The 17,692-nt window shown below is 54.0% G+C and overlaps 1 protein-coding gene and 1 non-coding gene across 2 annotated transcripts; one reads left to right on the top strand and one right to left on the bottom strand.

Annotated features, from left to right (window-relative positions):
• The first annotated feature begins 10,493 nt into the window (after window positions 1-10,493).
• On the top strand, window positions 10,494-12,289 carry SH2D6 (SH2 domain containing 6). Its single transcript, XM_023224902.1, is given in 5 exon segments — window positions 10,494-10,566; window positions 10,569-10,651; window positions 10,944-11,027; window positions 11,197-11,355; window positions 12,000-12,289. Coding segments are annotated over 5 exon segments (516 nt in total). The 3' UTR covers window positions 12,117-12,289.
• Window positions 12,290-17,376: 5,087 nt separating this feature from the next.
• Window positions 17,377-17,438, bottom strand: LOC111551151. Its single transcript, XR_002734283.1, has one exon. It is a non-coding gene; the product is annotated as a U7 small nuclear RNA (small nuclear RNA).
• Window positions 17,439-17,692: the final 254 nt, after the last annotated feature.

The following is a 17,692-nucleotide window of genomic DNA, read 5'->3' on the forward strand; positions in this document are numbered from 1 at the left end:
CCTTGGCCTCTCAAAGTGCTGGGATTACAGGCATGAGCCACCGCACCCGGCCAGAACTGCTTTTTTTTTTTTGAGACGAGTCTCACTCTGTTGCCCAGGCTGGAGTGCAGTGGCACAATGTTGGTTCACTGCAACCCCCACCTCCCAGGTTCAAGCGATTCTCCTGTCTAAACCTCCTGTGTAACTGGGATTATAGGTGTGTGCTACCATGCCCGGTTAATGTTATATATATATATATATTTTTTTTTTTTTTTTTTGAGATGGAGTCTCGCTCTGTCGCCCAGGCTAGAGTGCAGTGGCTGGATCTCAGCTCACTGCAAGCTCTGCCTCCCAAGTTTACGCCATTCTCCTGCCTCAGCCTCCCGAGTAGCTGAGACTACAGGCGCCCACCACCTTGCCCGGCTAGTTTTTTGTATTTTCTTTTTTTTTAGTAGAGATGGGGTTTCACCGTGTTAGCCAGGATGGTCTCAATCTCCTGACCTCTTGATCTGCCCGTCTCAGCCTCCCAAAGTGCTGGGATTACAGGCTTGAGCCACCGCGCCCGGCCAATCTTTTATATTTTTAGTAGAGATGGGGTTTTACCATGTTGGCCAGGCTGGTCTCGAACTCTTGACCTCAGTGGATCCACCTGCCTTGACCTCCCAAAGTGCTGGGGTTACGGGTGTGAGCCACTGTGCCTGGCCAACAAACTACACACCAGACTTTCTACCCACTGCCAGGGGAGACAGAGGGATGATCTCTCACAAAGCTCTGAAACTGCGGCAAGAAATGATTGTGCACCAGGGAGGGATGGGGCAGAGGCCTCTTCTAGGGAGCCATCTGTCCCTTGCTCTGTCAGCCCTTCATTGCCCATCACAACTGTCCCCAGAGTCAGCTGAGTCAGCAGGCCTGTGACGGCAGCAGGCGACGGAGGAAGAGGGGTCTCTGCCAGCTTGTGGGAAGCCAGCCCCATCATCCATTGGCCCAGGACAGCCCCTTCCCTCCATACTGCAAACTGCTGTCCACCGGGATTGCCCCTGGCTTTAATGTGAACCCAACCACAGAGTTCAGTTGGCTGTAGGCCCTTCCACCAGGAACATCTTGGGCCTCTAACCTGAGCACCTGCTCTGGCAAAAATGTCCTGAGGATTCAAGGCCCCTTGCCCTCATGGGGGCTCCTCCACATGCAGCTCCCTGCCCCACCACGTGCCCCTATTTCCTCAGGGACAGACTTCTCCCCACACACTTGGCCCTAACCTCATGTTCAGAAAGTTCTTTCCTTTCTACCCCACCTAAACTTCACTTGCCTTTGTGGGTTCCCACTCTGCTTGGAGAGGAATCCTTGTGTCATCAGTACCTCTCTTCCACTCCCCTCAAGAACGGAAACCTGGCTTTCCCATAGTGGCCCCCACATAACCTCCCATTGGCCTGGCCTCCTGCTCCCTGGCCCTACCTTCCCCTGGTATCTCTGTCTTCCTGTGCTTCCTCATATTTGAAGTCCAGATCACATTTCCCTCCGTCTTTGCCTTCCTCCCTTCTTTTTCTTTCTCTCTATATTGATTTTTTTTTTAATTATAAAAATAATTAATGATGTGGCACAGTAGGTCACACCTGTAATCCCAACACTTTGGGAGGCTGAGGCAGGAGGATCACTCGAGGCCAGGAGTTTGACACCATCCTGGGCCACATAGCAAAAAACGTTTAAAAATTAGCTGGGCCTGGTGGTGTGAGCATGTAGTCCTAGCTGCTTGGGAGGCTGAGGCTGGAGGATCACTTTAGTCCTAACCTAAACTTGAGGCATGAGTTTGAGGCTGCAGTGGTCTATGGTGGTGCCACTGCACTCCAGCCTGGGTGACAGGGTGAGACCCTATCTCTAAAAATAAATAGTCCTGGCTGGGCACGGTGGCTTACACCTGTAATCCCAGCACTTTGGGAGGCTGAGGCAGGTGGATCACAAGGTCAGAAATTTGAGACCAGCCTGGCCAACATAGTGAAACCCCATCTCTACTAAACATACAAAAATTAGCCGGGCATGGTGACGCGTGCCTGTAGTCCCAGCTACTCAGGAGGCTGAAAAAGGAGAATCGCTTGAACCTGGGAGGCAGAGGTTGCAGTGAGCCGAGATCATGCCACTGCACTCCAGCCTGGGCAACAGAGCAAGACTCTATCTCAAAATAAATAAATAAATAGTCCCAAGACTATACAGGTATAACGCTATCACACTTAGTTCTTTCTGGTTCCACCTTCCCAGGAGACATCCATACTTGGGTTCACTGTTTGGGTTTCTTGGCATCCATTTGGTGGTCCCACTGACTCTGAGGTTTCATCCCCAGATTAAAGTTCTTTTTTTTTTGAGATAGAGTTTCACTCTTACTGCCCAGGCTTGAGTGCAGTGGTGCAATCTCGGCTTACTGCAACCTCTGCCTCCTGGGTTCAAGCTATTCTCCTGCCTCAACCTCCTGAGAGCTGGGATTACAGGTGTCCGCCACAATGCCTGGCTAATTTTTTTGTATTTCTTTAGTAGAGACAGGGTTTCACCATGTTGGCCAGACTGGTTTCAAACTCCTGACCTCAGGTGATCCACCCGCCTCAGCCTCCCAAAGTGTTGGGATTACAAGCGTGAACCACCATGCCTGGCTGGATTAAAGTTCTTAACTGAAAGTAAGAGAAACAGACTCTAGTTAATTTAGGCTGGAAAATAATTTGTTAAAACTATTCTGTAGCTCATAGTATCTCCAGCAGGGCCAGAGAGTTAGCCAGGAATAATGTCCCGAAGGTCACAGCCAAGCCAGCCTGGCAGAGCCATCCCGGGCACTGACACCACTGTTTGCCAATGCCACTGATTTGGGCCCTGGGTGGTGGCGCTAAGGGCTCACCCCCCTAAGCCTCTGGAAACAGGATTTGGCTGTCACCATCCTCCCAGGGTGCCTTCGTCTTGGTGCCTGCTACAGATTCAGAGTCTGGCACGGGGCCTCTGGCTGGCACAGCCTGCACCTCAGTGGCAAGGGGAGGTTGAGAAGGCCTCACCTGGCTTCTGCAATTGGAAACGAGGATTCATGAGGTGGAGAACTCCCCAAATGTAGGGCATGTTTAGCATTCAAAAAGGATGGCAGATGTCCCCTTCTGTTCTTGGTGAGCCCAGCCACCGACATCTCTGTGGCTCTTCCTCCACGTGCTATGCTCTCCCACCTCTGAGACCTCTGACCACAGCCTGCTTACCTGTCCCCCTGCAGGTCCTCAGAGCCACCTCCATCCTCCTCCTTGCGATGGATCCCACTCCACTCACACCAGGGGTCCCGGCTACACTTCGCCATCTGCTCTGTCTGCTGGCAAAAATGACCTCGAGTATTTCTTCCATATGTAGGTTTTTGTCCACGGTTCCAGGCTCATAACTCCCACAGCTGTGTTTAGAGCCTTTGGTTATAATGTTGGCTGTGTTAGGCTTCAGGAGCAGGCCTCAGGAAACAGAATCTCTCTGGCCTTGTCCTGTCCTCCTTTCACCTGCCCAAGGCTGGACTCTAATCTTCCTCCACCTTTCTGATTGTGTGACCCTAATTCCAGAGAGGGTCCTGCCCCATACTCTGGGGGAAGGACTGCTGTAGGCATGAAACTTCCATAAAAACCCAAGAGGCCTGGTTCAGAGAGCTTCTGCATAGCTGACCATGTGGAGGCTCCTGGAGTGTGGTGTGCCCAGGGAGGGCACGGAGCCTCCACACCCGTTCCCACTATTTCTGCCCTACGCATCTCTTCATCTATATCCTTCGCAATATCCTTCATAATAAACCAGTAAACATAAGTAAGTGTTTCTCTGAATTCTGTGAGCTGCTGCTCCAGCAAATTAATCAAACCCAAAGACGAGGTTGTGGGAACCCCAGCTTGAAGCCAGTTGATCAGAAGTTCTGGAGGCCCAGACTTGTGCCTGGTATCTGAGGTGGCAGGACGGGCCTGTTGGGGACCGAGCCCTCAACCTGTGGGCTCTGACTCTGTCTCCAGGTAGGTAGTATTGGAAGTGGATTGGAGGACACCCCGCTGTGTCTGCTGCAGAGCTGATTGCTCACTGGGTGGTGGGGAGAACTGCCCACCCCGCCACCACATTTGTTCACAGAAGTCTGCTCTGTGTTGATTGCTGTTGTGTGAGAGCAGGGGAGAAATCCATTTGAGTTTTTTCTAAACTAGGCTGTGTGTTTTCTGAGGGTGGATTTAGACTGCCTTGGGCCCATGGCCTGTTCTCAGTAGCTGAGACCTGAAAAATTTGGAGAATCACTTTGTGCTATAGAAGAACCATGAAACAGGCTCTCAGGTGCTGCCGGAAAATGGGGCATTATACCTTCAAAATGTGAGTTTCTAGCCAGTCCGCTTCCAGGAATTCATCCCAGGGAATATCTACGGTGTGTACAGAGCAATTCCGTGCCAAAGATGGATAAAGAGGATATCCCAATCTGCCTGTGTGACGACATGAGGCCACTGAGGCAGGCCTCTTTCCTTTCCCTTCTCCCAGATCTGCCCAGGCCAGTGCCCCACCCAGATGGCATGGACTCTGCCCTCTGCCTGGGGCCCTTTCACTCACCCAAGCCCTGACATTTGCCTATGCAAAGCCCTGAGCAAAGAAGGGAGGTGGCTAGAGGGAGGGCAGCAAGCACTGGGAAACTCGCTCAGGCTGAGGTTTACAGTGGGGTGGTGTCCGGAACCTCCTACTGACCCTGATTCCAAATGAGGCCCCCTTGGGTGAGGGAAATTGCCCCCTGCCTTATGGTTTAAATGTGGAAGAAAGGTCAGCTGGGAGTGGAGGACAAAGAATAGACCCAGTAGAATCAATTCTGGGTGAGGATTTGTTCTTCTTGTTTTTTCAGTTTTTCCCTTTGTACCAAATGGGCCCCCTGTGAAGCCACCCCAGTGACTCTTCTTGGTTTCTTGGATGCCCTTTTGCCGGCAGGTCCCAGGAATTGTCCGGTCTTCCCCTCCATCCCTGGGTGTCTCCCCAGTGCCCCCAGCCTGGCGGCCTCCAAAGATGCAAGTACATGGACTTATTTCTCCTTTGCACCAACAACCAGGATGCCACCGAAATAATAAGCACAAGAAAGCTCCAGGGCCTTAGAAGTCCTCGTGTCATCATGACCGGGGTCTGTGTTTCCTCATTCCCTGACTTAAACAGTCAGACACCAGGCCCCGGCCCTCATTTTTATCGCGACCCTTCTCAGAAAGTCAGAGTTCCAAAGTTCACTCAGGTAACAGAGTCCCTGGAAGTCATAAGCTCCTTAAGGAAGGTCACAATTAGCACTGCTAATTCCATGGCAGGAAAGGAGGGTCCAGACCCAATCCTGGTGAGGTACAGGAGGCTTAGCTTTTAGGGCACAGGCTCTGAGGCAGGCAGAGCTCAGGTTGAATCCCATTTCCAACGCTTGCTAATTGCATGACCTCAGGAAAGCTATTCAACTTCTCAGAGCCTCAGTGTTATGACTGAGTTGTGTTCCCTTAAAATTCATATGCTAAAATCCTAACCCCCATGTGACTATTTAGAGATAGGGTCTTTAGGGAGGTCATTAAAAATAAATAAGGTCATGGGGGTGGGGCCCTAATCTGAGAGTGTGGGTGTCTTCATAAGAAGGAGAGTTACCAGAACCGCCTCTCTCTGTGCGTGCACAGACAAGAGGTCATGTGAGGACAGAGAGAAAGCAGCTGTTTCCAAGCCAAGAAGAGAGGCCGCATCGCAAACCAACCCTTATGGCACCTTGATCTTGGACTTCAAGCTCTAGAACAGTGAGAAAATGATATTTCTGTTGCTTAAGCCACATAGTTTGTGGGTTTTGGTTATGGCAGCCCGAGCTGACTAATACACTCAGTTTCCTCATTTGAAAAGCAGGGATAAAACCAGTACTTGCAGCATGACGTTACTGTGAGAATCCAATGAGGAAACACACGTAATGCCTGCCTGCTTCATTTTCCTATGGCATCTTCAATGCCTGGAACAGTCTCTGGCAGACAGTGGATGTTCAATAAATACCCACTGAATGGATAAATGCATCCATCAAAAAATGAAGCTGCCACACTAAATATGAGAGCCTCTTTCTAGGCGCTTCCCTCACCTTCATTTCCTTAATCATTGGTTACCACTCACCAGCAAACGACAACAGCAGTAAAGCGTTTAAGAAAAGTGTCTGCAAGGCCAGCCTGCTGTTTTTAATTGGATCTGCCAAATAACGTAATGTTGTCTATGAGTTGAGAAAGGTGACACTGATCAGAGAGCTGAAGGAAGCCTGAGAACCCTGGTCCAGCTTAACTCTTCCTCTTGTTGGGCAGAGGGGCTGGAGACCACAGATGGGGGAGGCCCGCCTTGGGGAGGCTCAGAGACCTGGGGTTGGGTTCTGGGAGTGTCCTGGATGAAGTTGGTCTGGGGTTGGAGGCCACAGCAGATCTACCTTCCTGGTGTTTAGGAGATGCAAATGACGGGAACAATGGAGCCCTTGTCCCCAGGCCATTTGTGGCAGATCCTGGGCTCCAGGGAGGCAAAGCTTCTCTGCCTCTGCCATGGTAAGATGTGGTCCCAGGACGGGACAGCCCCAGGCACACAAACCTGCCCACCCGGGAGGCCAGGACTCCGCCACGGAGAGGCATCCCGACTGCACTGACCCCTCTACTCTCCACCCTGGCTCTTTCCAGGACAAGCTCAGTGGGAGCAGGCCCCGGTGAGTACTGGGGCTCCTCTCTCCCCTACCTTCCCGTCTTGTCTCTCTCTACCCCTCCTCTCCTGGGCACAGCCATCCCAGGAGCTGTGCTGACTATGCCTGGCTCCTCGCTGCCCAGGGAGACCATTCACACGCCTCCACTTCCCGTCAGCACTAGGGCTCCCTGACTCCCGGCCTTCCCAGGGCACCAACTCATGCAGTTATGCGCCCACTGGCACCAGCTCTGCCCCCAGCCTCCTCCTCTGCTGCCCTGCTCCTAGGGCCTCTGTCAGTCACATTGTCATGGATGTGAATGTCCCACAACACAGTGTCTGTCTCATACAAACTCAAGGGCCCCTTGGGCAGAGTTGACTAGAATGTGCTTGCAGGCTGTGGCCACCGCTCCCACCCCCTAGATGTGTAGGTAAGTGACACAGTGGGTCAGAGGGGCCCAACAGACTGGGATCCCTTGCAAGTCAGGTCCCCCCGGAGTGACTCTGCACACCTCCTGCCTCCCAGAGCCCAGCACTGCTGAGTCACAGGGGCCTAGCTCTCCCATCTGTCTTGGCCAGAATCAAGGGTGCAGGGGACAGGGGATGGGCATTGGTGGAAGGGCCCCTTGTTTCCAAACTGCCTACCTCAGTGGCCCTGCGGCAGCATGGGAAATGCCTGTGATGAGTGGTTTCTTTGAGTTGAAGCACTGAAGCTGTCAAGGGCGGGTGGTTTATTATACTGGGGAAAGGTGGGCAGGGAGGAAGTGAGGCCAGCCTGTCTGTCCAGACACCCCAGGTTGGAGAGAAGATGCTCCCAGCCCTTCCTTTCTGCCTGCCCCAGGGACTTGGAGACACAAGGTGAGTCTGGCTATTGAGGTTGGGGTGGGAGAGGCAGCTGCTAGAGCCTGCCCTGAACACCCTCTCCACTCCATCCCTGCCGTGCTGAGCATCCCTTCCTCCAGGCCCAGGAGGAGGACGAGGAGGAGAATAAGTATGAGCTGCCGCCCTGTGAGGCTCTGCCCCTCAGTCTAGCCCCTGCCCACCTTCCTGGCACTGAGGAGGACTCCTTGTACCTGGGTGAGGGCTGGGAGGTGGGAGGCAGGGAGACCAGGTGCTTGGGCAGGGCAGGAGGGTCCCCACAAGACAAGAGGGCATAGGCCTCACCTCTCCTCCCCTCCCCGCACTGAGGCAGCAAGGGAGGCCTCAGCTTGCAGTCACCAGGGCCTCTTGGTTGGGTAGGGAGAGAGAGAGAGATGAAGGAACTGAGGGAGGGAGGAGGGGAGGGAGGAAGAAGAGTGGGAAGGGAAAAGGAGGAGTGGTGTAACCAGGGCAACAGCGGGGGCCTGGCATTCCCCTTCTGAGATCCCAACACTTCTTCAGGCCAAGGGCGGGGGTGCTGGGAGAGCCCCGGCTGCCGCTGGCAGCTGGCATCCCACTCCCACTGCTCAGCTCCTCGGCCAGGTGGGGGCAGGGAAATTGCCCGCCTCCAGTTGCCATGGAGACTGGGCTGTCAGGAAGCCAATGAACAAGGGGAGTGAGGGAAGGAGGAGGAAATGGAGGCTGGTGTGGGGGGGGGGGGGGCGGGAGGAAAATGGGAACCCACCTGGGAGGAACCCACCAACTCACAACACATGCTGTCTTTTCCAGATCACTCTGGCCCCCTGGGTCCATCAAAACCATCACCACCCCTGCCTCAGCCTAGCATGGTGAGAGGCCTCCCCAGAAGTCCCTCCTTCCCCACTCGCCCCACCCCAGGCTGCCATTTCCCAGTGAGTGAATCTTAGAGGCATCTCATTTGCAAGATTCCCCCACATTTGCATTCAAGAGGCCCCTGAAAAATCAGATGCCAGATGCATGAGAAGCCAGAGCCTTGCCGCTGTCAGTCACTCCTCTAGCTCGCCTGACCTGGTCCTTCCACCCTCCCCTTCAGCTTCACCCACAGTGCCCTTCTCATCTGTCTGAGGGGGAGGGGAGGGGCTCAGCTGCCCTTCCCTTGGATTCTGGTACCTGAGGACCCTCCCCATCTCTAGAGTGAAGAAATCCCTTCCTCAGCTGCCAGTCACTGCCAGCTCCCATTCTCACCTTTATCCCAGTGGGACTTTATGGATTTTGAAAGCTACCACCTTTATCATACATTTCACTGGAATTTTTGTAAAAAGCAGGGAGCGATTCACAACAAAGAAAGAGCCACAGGGTAGAAGCAAAGAGAAGAGTCATCCCTTTTGTACATTTTTTAAAGCTACACAGATACAAGTGGTCCCATCCCATCCTATCCTGCCCCATCCTTGCCCTCCTGGAAGGAAACTGGTGCCTCAGTTTCCTTCCCCCATCCGCCCTCACGGGCCCCACAGTGCCCACAGCTGAAGGGAGCAGTGAGCCTGCCGGTGGCCAGGAAGCAGAGGCCTGTCTTCGGGAGGCGAGGTAATGGTGATGTCCTCTCTTTCTGTGGCTCCACCCTGGGACGGGGAGTCCTCCCACCACGGAGTAGAGCTGTGCTTGCCTGACATGGGTCTCATACCCTGCCCTTTCATGGCACTCCCCTGGCTGTGCCCCTTTTTACCTACCAATCCTCTAAGATAGGCAGGCAGGCGGCGCTGTCTCTAATGAAATGAATGAGGAGACTGAGGCCCAGGGATACGAAATGCTGTGCCTAAGATCCCACAGAAGCAGAGTCTGCTCTTTTTCTTTTGGCTCGGCTGCTCTGAATTTATTTTATTTTATTTTTTTTGAGTCGGTGTCTTGCTCTGTTACCCAGACTGCATGCAGTGGCACGATCTTGGCTCACTGCAATCTCTGCCTCTCGGGTTCAAGTGATTTCTGGCTAATTTTTGTATATTTAGTAGAGATGGGATTCTACCATGTTGGCCAGGCTGGCGTCGAACTCCTGACCTCAAGTGATCTGCCTGCCTTGGCCTCCCAAAGTGCTGGGAATTACAGGCATGAGCCACTGTGCCCGGCTGCTATGATTTTTTGAACAGTCCAAAGTCTTTGGAGCCAGACCTGGCAAGTTTGTTGGGAGGTCAGGACAGGTGACACCATAGGGCTGTGCAGAGAACCACCAGGGGATGAGAAAAGCTTTCTCATGGGATTTCAAAGCTGGCTCTGAGATGCCCTCCCCAGGGGCGCCCTAAGGAGTCTCTGTTCTTTCAGCCTCAGTCCCACTGAATTCCTTTCTGCTCCCTGCCCTGTGTGACAGGTGGTTCTCTCCTTTTCCTTCCAGAGCAGGGTGCATCGTCCAGAGTGGTGAGCAGCCCCTCCGTCTCCGCCTCACTTTCCAGGGTTCTGGTTAGGAAACCGCAGGGGCGGGGTGGGGGGCTAGAGAGGAGAAATATCCCTGAAACCAAGGGAAAAGACCCAGAGCAGGGTCCCTGCCCCTCGGCCACAGGCCCCTGGCAGGCAATGAGCCAGCTGTCCTGATGGTGCTGCCCAGGGCTCCTCCTCACACCCTCAGAGAGCTGGGGCCCATGGGCACCTCTGAAGGGAAAGGTGCTAGTGGGATGCCCCCTCTTGGACAGAGGAGAAATTGTAATCATTCAAGCTGGCTCCCAGAAAGGATCACCATGTGAGGTGGGAGTGAGGTGCCTGCTACCCCTCCAAATCGATGGCTCCTCCCCCAAAACCCCTAGTCCTTAATGGAACCCCAGGACTGGTCAAACCCATGGTCCCACACACCCCTCCCTACCTTAGGTGCCAGGCCCTCCAAAGAAACCTGATGAGGACCTCTACTTGGAATGTGAGCCCGATGCAGGTGAGCCCCTCCCTCAGCTCCAGATCCCTCCTGCCCAAGTCCCTCAGCTGCCCACAGCACAGCACTGTCTCCTGGCTCCGTCTGCTTCCCTTGCCATGCACACCTCAGGCCCATGCACGCCTCCTCCTACCCCCTGCCCCCGCAGCTGTCCCCTAGAAGCCACCTTTGTCCACCCCCACCCCACCCCAGCTCAATCATCTCCTTCTTCTAGCAGGAAGGAAATCGTCTTTTCCCTCTGTAGCCCCAGTTGGGGGCGCCTCCACGGCTGAGGTGAGGAGGGGCTGGGAGCAGGCTGTAGGGAGGGGTTCTGGGAGCTGAGCCTTAGAGTCCTCCCCCAGGAACCCTCTTGGGCTGAAGGATGCACCACCGTGAGAACACATATTGAACACACATGTGCGGCACCCCGCCGTGCCCCACAAAAGGACACCTTTTTTCTGCCTGCGGGGGACTCAGTTGAACAAAGGCGATGGGAATGCAAAGAACTGCACCCTGCGTCGTCCTCGGCTCCCCATGCCTGATCGAGTGCCCTGGCACGTCTCTGAGTGGCTGTGTGTATACACAGGACAGTGACCTGCTGGCTCAGCCTTGGTACTCAGGGAATTGTGACCGCCATGCTGTTGAGAGTGCCCTGCTTCGCTTACAAAAGGTGGGCAGCCACGGACCCTGGGTCTTCTCCGAAACTCCTTCCGCTCACAAGCTGTAGCTGGCAGAGCAGTGGGGAGCAGGAGAGCCAGGAGGGTTCTGGCCTCATGATGGCTCAGGGCAGTGGGAGGCCCATTGGAAGATGAGGTTGATGGCTGGGGTCTCCTCCACAGGATGGGACCTACACCGTGCGCCCCAGCTCAGGGCCTCATGGCTCCCAGCCCTTCACCCTGGCAGTACTTCTCCGAGGCCGGGTCTTCAACATTCCCATCCGGCGGCTGGATGGTGGACGCCACTATGCCCTGGGCCGGGAGGGCAGGAACCATGAGGAGGTGGGAGCTGGAGGAGGCAGGGGCCTAAGGAGGGACAGCAGAGCAGTATCACCGGCCCAGCCAAGAGCATTTGTCTTGGGAAAAACCCTCATTTTGTATCTTTCTGGGGTAGGCAGAAATGACAGAGCCCAGAGCCCTGAACTCCTTCCCAGACGCCCGGCCCTCTGGTGGGGGAGGTGCCCCTCCTGCCATGACTCAGTCTGTACAGGGTCGAGGTAGAGGCCTTTGTGCCTTTAATGAACCCAGCTGGGAGGAGGGTGGAGTCCAGGATCTTCAGACTCTCGTCTACTTCCCCCGAGGACTCAACGTTGCACCCAGCATTTGCCAGGATGCAGACTAGAGACACCCATCACACTGCTCCCCATCCTGGAGTACCAGGGCAGAGGCGCGCCCCAGAGTCAATTTGATCTAGCCTTGGACCTAGGAGTCTGGCCAGCGGCGTGCCCATGGGTGCAGCAGCAGGAAAGCTGTCTGAGGCCTGGAACGGGGCAGTAAAATGGCAGTGGAGCGGCATGGGGCAAACAGGAAGGAAGATATCTAGAAAAATGTCAAAAGTCCCTTTGCCACAGTCCCATAGTTGCCTCAGGAAGTTGCTCCCAGCATGAGGCTCATGGGACTCACGGATGCTCTGCCTCCCTGGCCAGCTCTTCTCCTCCGTGGCCACCATGGTCCAGCACTTCATGCGGCACCCTCTGCCCCTTGTGGACAGACGCAGCGGCAGCCGGGAACTCACCTGCCTGCTCTTCCCCACCAAGCCTTGAGGCCACAGTGAGGTACACACGGCCTTTGGCCCCAGTTTGCTTCTTGCCCCGCCCAATCTTGGGCTATCTTCCTCTCTCCTTTCCCACCCCTCCTCACCCTAGCCTTTCCCAGTGCCTGCAAGCAGCGTTAATGCGGAAAGGCTGCCTGGAGACCCAGGGAAGGGTCCTGGAGTCCCCACCCCGTGCTCACCTAGAGCCTCACACTGCCCTCTCTGTTGCCTCTCCAAGACTGACACCCTCTTCCCAGCCTCCAGGAATGCAGGTGTCTGCCCAGTTCACTAAGTCCTGGATGAAGGAACCGTGGTGACCTCTCACATCTACTTGGGGGCCTAGGGCACCCTGAGAGGGACTGGCCTGCCTTGTACAAGTTTGCTTTCAATAAATAAGAAAAAATTGTTGAATAAATTATTGAATCTGCTAAATGAAGCAGAGGTGGCCTGCACGAGGGAGGCCCCACGGTTCTCAAGTGTCACAGGGCAGACTAGCCTGGAGTTATGGAGATGCAGGAGCCAGGACGGGGCAGAAAAGGCCAGTCGTTTCTACCCCAGATCGAGGCTTTTACTTTTAGATGCTCTGTGTTGGAGGCCAGGCCGAGGGGCTGATTTTTGTTTGGATTTGTGGGAGTTGGAGTGGGGAAGGGAGGGAGGCTCAGTGCTGTCTGACACCATAGTAAATGAGAATGGAGTCCATTACCTACTCCTCCAACACCTACTTGCTTACAGTGTTCCCAGGGGAGTGATGAGCCTGATTTTGGGAGCTTGGTGTTGTCTAGAGGAGGGGAGACAGTGGGCCTCCATCTGATGCTCCAGTCTAGGGTCAAAGCTAGGGAAAGCTGAACAGTGACGCTCAGAGAAGACAGGACGGCGGGCGAGAGCTTGGGGGACGGTGGGAGGTGGAGGGGCGCTCCAGGTCCCCAGGCGGTCAGGCGGAGCTTGGGACAGGGCGCGGACCCCGAGGCCCAGGGAGCTCCGGGTGGCTGGCGGCCTGCAGGCGGGCGAGGGCGTCGGGCGGCGCAGGGCAGGCCACGGGGCGGGGGCGTCTCGGGCCCTGGCGTGGCGCCCGGAACACCCCGTGCCGGAAGCTCCATGTGACCGTGACTCTGCAGAAGCCGCGAGCGCCGCGAAACAAAGGGCAGCTCTGCGGCTGCCTCGCGCTCAGGCTGGCACCGAGGGCCCGGACCCTCATCCCACTCCGCACCCCCGGGCCTCCTGGCCCTGCTTGCCCTGCGACCCTGGGCTCTGGCAGGGCCGGGAGGCGCGGGAACCCCGCTGGGGATGGGGCCGGCGGGCGGGCACTGAGGACACTGAGATGCAAGCGCGAGGCTGGGGGCGGGGTACGGGGCGGCAGGGCGTGGACGGTCTCCGTCACTGCCGGCTCCTGCGGATTACTGCCTTGGAACCTTCATTTCTTGCTTGTAATAAGGGGAAGATAATCGTCCCTACGTAATCGTCCTCCGGTTAGGAAGCTTAAGTGAGACATGCCACATAAAGGGATGCCTGCGTAAAGGGGTGCCCGATGGGGGGAAGGAAACACTCACCGAATTTGGGCCAATTAGCTGCCACTGTCAAAATCACTGGGAAGGCACAGTTATCGGCCAGGGCACCAGGAAAGGGTACGGGCTGGGGCAGCCGGCATGGGGTGGGGGGCGGGTGGCGGGTGGACACCGGTGTGTGTATGTGAGGAAGAGACCAGCAGCGGGGGCCTCTAGCAGAAACAGGAGAACAGGAGACCCCAAGACACGCCCTTAGCCCCACTGGCCCATCCCTGGCTCTCTCCAGACCCTGGCCTCCCTCCTCCACACCTTCCCCAGCCTCATCCCGCAGGCCCGCAGGGGCTGTGGAAGCTGGGGAGCTTGGCACCTTGAGCTGGAACTCAAAGTACAGTCAGCCCCCTAGTATCTCCACAACAGCTTTACAGGTTCCACTTCCCTAGGGGAGCTCTCCACTCTGTGGCCACAAAGGCCTGGGGGCTCAGGGGCCTGTTATTATTGAGCCCCACAGCCATGAGGCCTTCAGTCAGGGGAGTAGAAGTTACAGCCCAGAGCTCCTGAAGTTAATGGCCCAACAGGGACTCTGATTTTCCCTAGCTTAGGGACTAACTTCAAGGAACTAGCCTCCATTCCTCCCCTCCCTGGGGAGAAAGAGAGGAGGAACAGCCAGGCAGTGGGACAGTCTGTAACTGGGGCCCTTGAGGGAAAAAGGAACATGTTGCCTGCCCAGTGCCTCCTAGGCTTGCAGGCCTGAGCAGATGGCCCCTCGTCCAGGAAGCCTTCACCACTCCCCCAGCCTGGGCCCAGGTACTTAGGCCATCATCTCTTCAATCCCAGGACAGACCGGCTACTACTACCCACTACTGTGTATTCAGGGCCTGGAATACAGTAGGTGGCGCATATTTATTGAAAGAGTCATCAAATAGGTCAAGTCTATTCTGGATTCCTCTAAAGCTGATAACATTCTTTTATCAGGGCCTCCTTTGTTAAGAGAAAAGTCCAATCCAGTGCTGTCCAATAGAACTTTCTGTGACGATGGAAATGTTCTATATCTGCATTGTGGAGTACAGTAGCCACCAGCCACTGGGGGTCATTGAGCACTTGGAATGTGGCTAGTGTAACTGAGGAACTGAATTGTTCATTGACGATTTAATTACTTTTAAATAGCCACATGTAGCCAGGGATTCCAAGTCTCATGCCTTCTCAAGTGTGAGGGGCAGTGGGAAAAGCTGGAGAGGTCGGCAGGGGCTAGGTCTGGAGGAGTCTGGGAGGCCTCCATAAGGCACTGGGGAGTCATGGAGGCTCTGAGCAGGGGTAGATGCAGGAGGGATGATGGTATCCTAGGAGCATCTCTCTGGTTGTGTAGTGCTGAATGGGCCAGAGGGCTGCATAGAGGCAGGGGGAATATTTAAGGGCTGCAGGTATTCTGATCATTCAGGTGAGACATCACTCTCCTTGATTTTTCACCATGCCAGCATCCCTCCAAGTACCCCATCCCCATTTCCTCCCACCCAGCAGGCCAGATTCTAGAAAATTCTAGGCAGGGTCACCAACTAGGGGATTAAGTCTTTGAGAAGTGCCGTTTGGAGGCTGGGTGAGGTGGCTCACACCTGTAATCCCAGCCCACTGAGGCGGGCAGATCACTTGAGGTCAGGAGTTTGAGACCAGCCTGGCCAACGTGATGAAACCCTGTCTCTACTAAAAATACAAAAATTACCTGGGCCAGTTGGCACATGCCTGTAATCCCAGCTACTTGGGAGGCTGAGGCAGGAGAATTGCTTGAACCTGGGGAGGTGGAGGTTGCAGTGAGCTGACATCGCGTCACTGCACTCCAGCCTGAGCAAGAGAGCAGGACTCCGCCTCAAAAAAAAAAAAAAAAAAAAGTGCCTTTTGGTGAAGAAGCCCGTGTATTATACACAGACAGTGGGTTATCTGTCTCCAGTGGCCGGGGAGGGTCTGTAGGACAGGGAAGCTGAGGGAGTGTGCAGCTGAGAAAGGCACGAAAGCCTCAGCAAAACCGCACCTGCCGGGGCTCAGAACATGGTCTAAGCAAACTTCTGCTAGGCTTTCAGCTTTTGGTTTCTGAAGATGCAGCCTGATCTTTGGTGAAAACACGGACAGAAGGATCCAAGTTTCATTCTGGCTCAGCTACTCACTTCCTGCTTCACTTTAGCCTCAGTCTGGCCACTTTTATTTTATGTTTTTGAAACCTAGTATCACTCTGTCACCCAGGCTGGAGTGCAGTGGCATAATCTCGGCTCACTGCAACCTCCACTTCCCAGGTTCAAGCAATATTCCTGCCTCAGCCTCCTGAGTAGCTGGGATTACAGGTGCCCGCCACCACACCCAGCTAATTTTTGTATTTTTTTTTATTAGAGATGGGTTTCACCATGTTGGCCAGGCTGGTCTTGAACCTCAAGTGATCCACCTGCCTTGGCTCCCAAAGTGCTGGGATTACAGGTGTGAGCCACCGTGCCCGGCCAGTCTCTCCACTTTTAAAATGGGGTTAATAATACATATGTCTCAGGATTGTTGTGAGGATGAGAAATGATGTGAATAACACGTACAGGCTGGGCGTAGTGGCTCACACCTATAATCCCAGCACTTCACGGGACCAGGGTGGAAGGATCACTTGAGCTCAGGAATTTGAGAATAATCTGGCCAATAAAAAAAAAACCCATCACTACGAAAAAATTTAAAAATTAGCTGGGTGTGGTGCTGTGTGCTTGTAGTCTCAGCTACTTGAGTCTTCAAGGTTGAGGCTGCAGTAAGCCGTGATCACGTCACTGCACCCTAGCCTGAGCAACAAAGCAAGACCCTGTCTCAAGAAACAAAACATGGATTTAATATATACTTTGCGGCCATAGATAAAGAACGAGATCTTGCCCTTTGCAGAGACATGGATGGAGCTGGGGGCCATTATCCTTAGCAAACTAACACAGGACCAGAAGACCAAATACCGCATGTTCTCACCTGTAAGTGGGTGCTAAGTGATGAGAACACATGGATGTGTAGCGAGAAACAACACGCACTGGGGCCTATCGAAGAGGGGAGGGTGGGAGGAGGGAGAAGATCAGGAAAAATAACTACTGGGTACAAGGCTTAATATCTGGGTGATGAAATAATCTGTACAACAAACCCCTATGACACAAGTTTACCTATGTAGCAAACATGCATATGTACCCCTGAACTTAAAAGTTAAAAAGATCCATATACTGACTGAGTGAGGTGGCTCACACCTGTAATCCCAACACTTTGGGAAGCCAAGGCGGGATGAGGTCAGGAGATTGAGACCATTCTGGCCAACGTGGTGAAACCCCATCTCTACTAAAAATACAAAAAAAAAAAAAAAAAAATTATCTGGGCGTGGTGGTGGGCACCTGTAGTCCCAGCTACTCAGGAGGCTGAGGCAGGAGAATCGCTTGAACCCAGGAGGCAGAGGCTGCAGTGAACCAAGATCACGCCACTGCACTCCAGCCTGGGAGACAGAGCGAGACTCCGTCTCAAAACAAAACAAAACAAAACAAAACAAAACAAAACAAAAAACCCTGTATACTTAGCCTAATACAGAGCTTGACATGTAATAGGAGCCATACGATTGGTACCTAATAATAATAATAACTGTGATTTGGCAAAGCTTGGTTCAGGTCACTTTTGTGCCGCATTTTTAAGGACTCAGTCTTTCCCAATGTACACACATACTTATGATGCCTTTAGGCGCTGTAGGTACTGTAATAATTATTGTTGTTGTTTTTTAAAATTTTTTTTTCAGGGAACTTTCTGGTAAAAACTGGAAAGCCTGCTAGACAAATTCTAAAAGAGCTGTAACATTAATAATGATTGTTTTGTCTGCCCACCGGGCTTTCCTGTTCCCCTTCTGGTAACATAATCCACTTCCGCCACTATAGATCAGGCATGTGACCTAGGTCTGACTGGGACCAAACACGGCCCATGAAAATCTCTTCATGTTGAGAGAGAGAAGCCAGCCCTCTTTCCAAATCTGAGCTGCAAATGGCCACCTTTCCTGCCATGTGAAAAGAGCAGAAGTGAAGCAAAGACAAAGGAAAAGAGTCTTGGAGACTTTGGG

This window comes from Piliocolobus tephrosceles, chromosome 15 (genome assembly GCF_002776525.5).
Source record: "Piliocolobus tephrosceles isolate RC106 chromosome 15, ASM277652v3, whole genome shotgun sequence".
Classification (NCBI taxonomy): Eukaryota; Metazoa; Chordata; class Mammalia; order Primates; family Cercopithecidae; genus Piliocolobus; species Piliocolobus tephrosceles.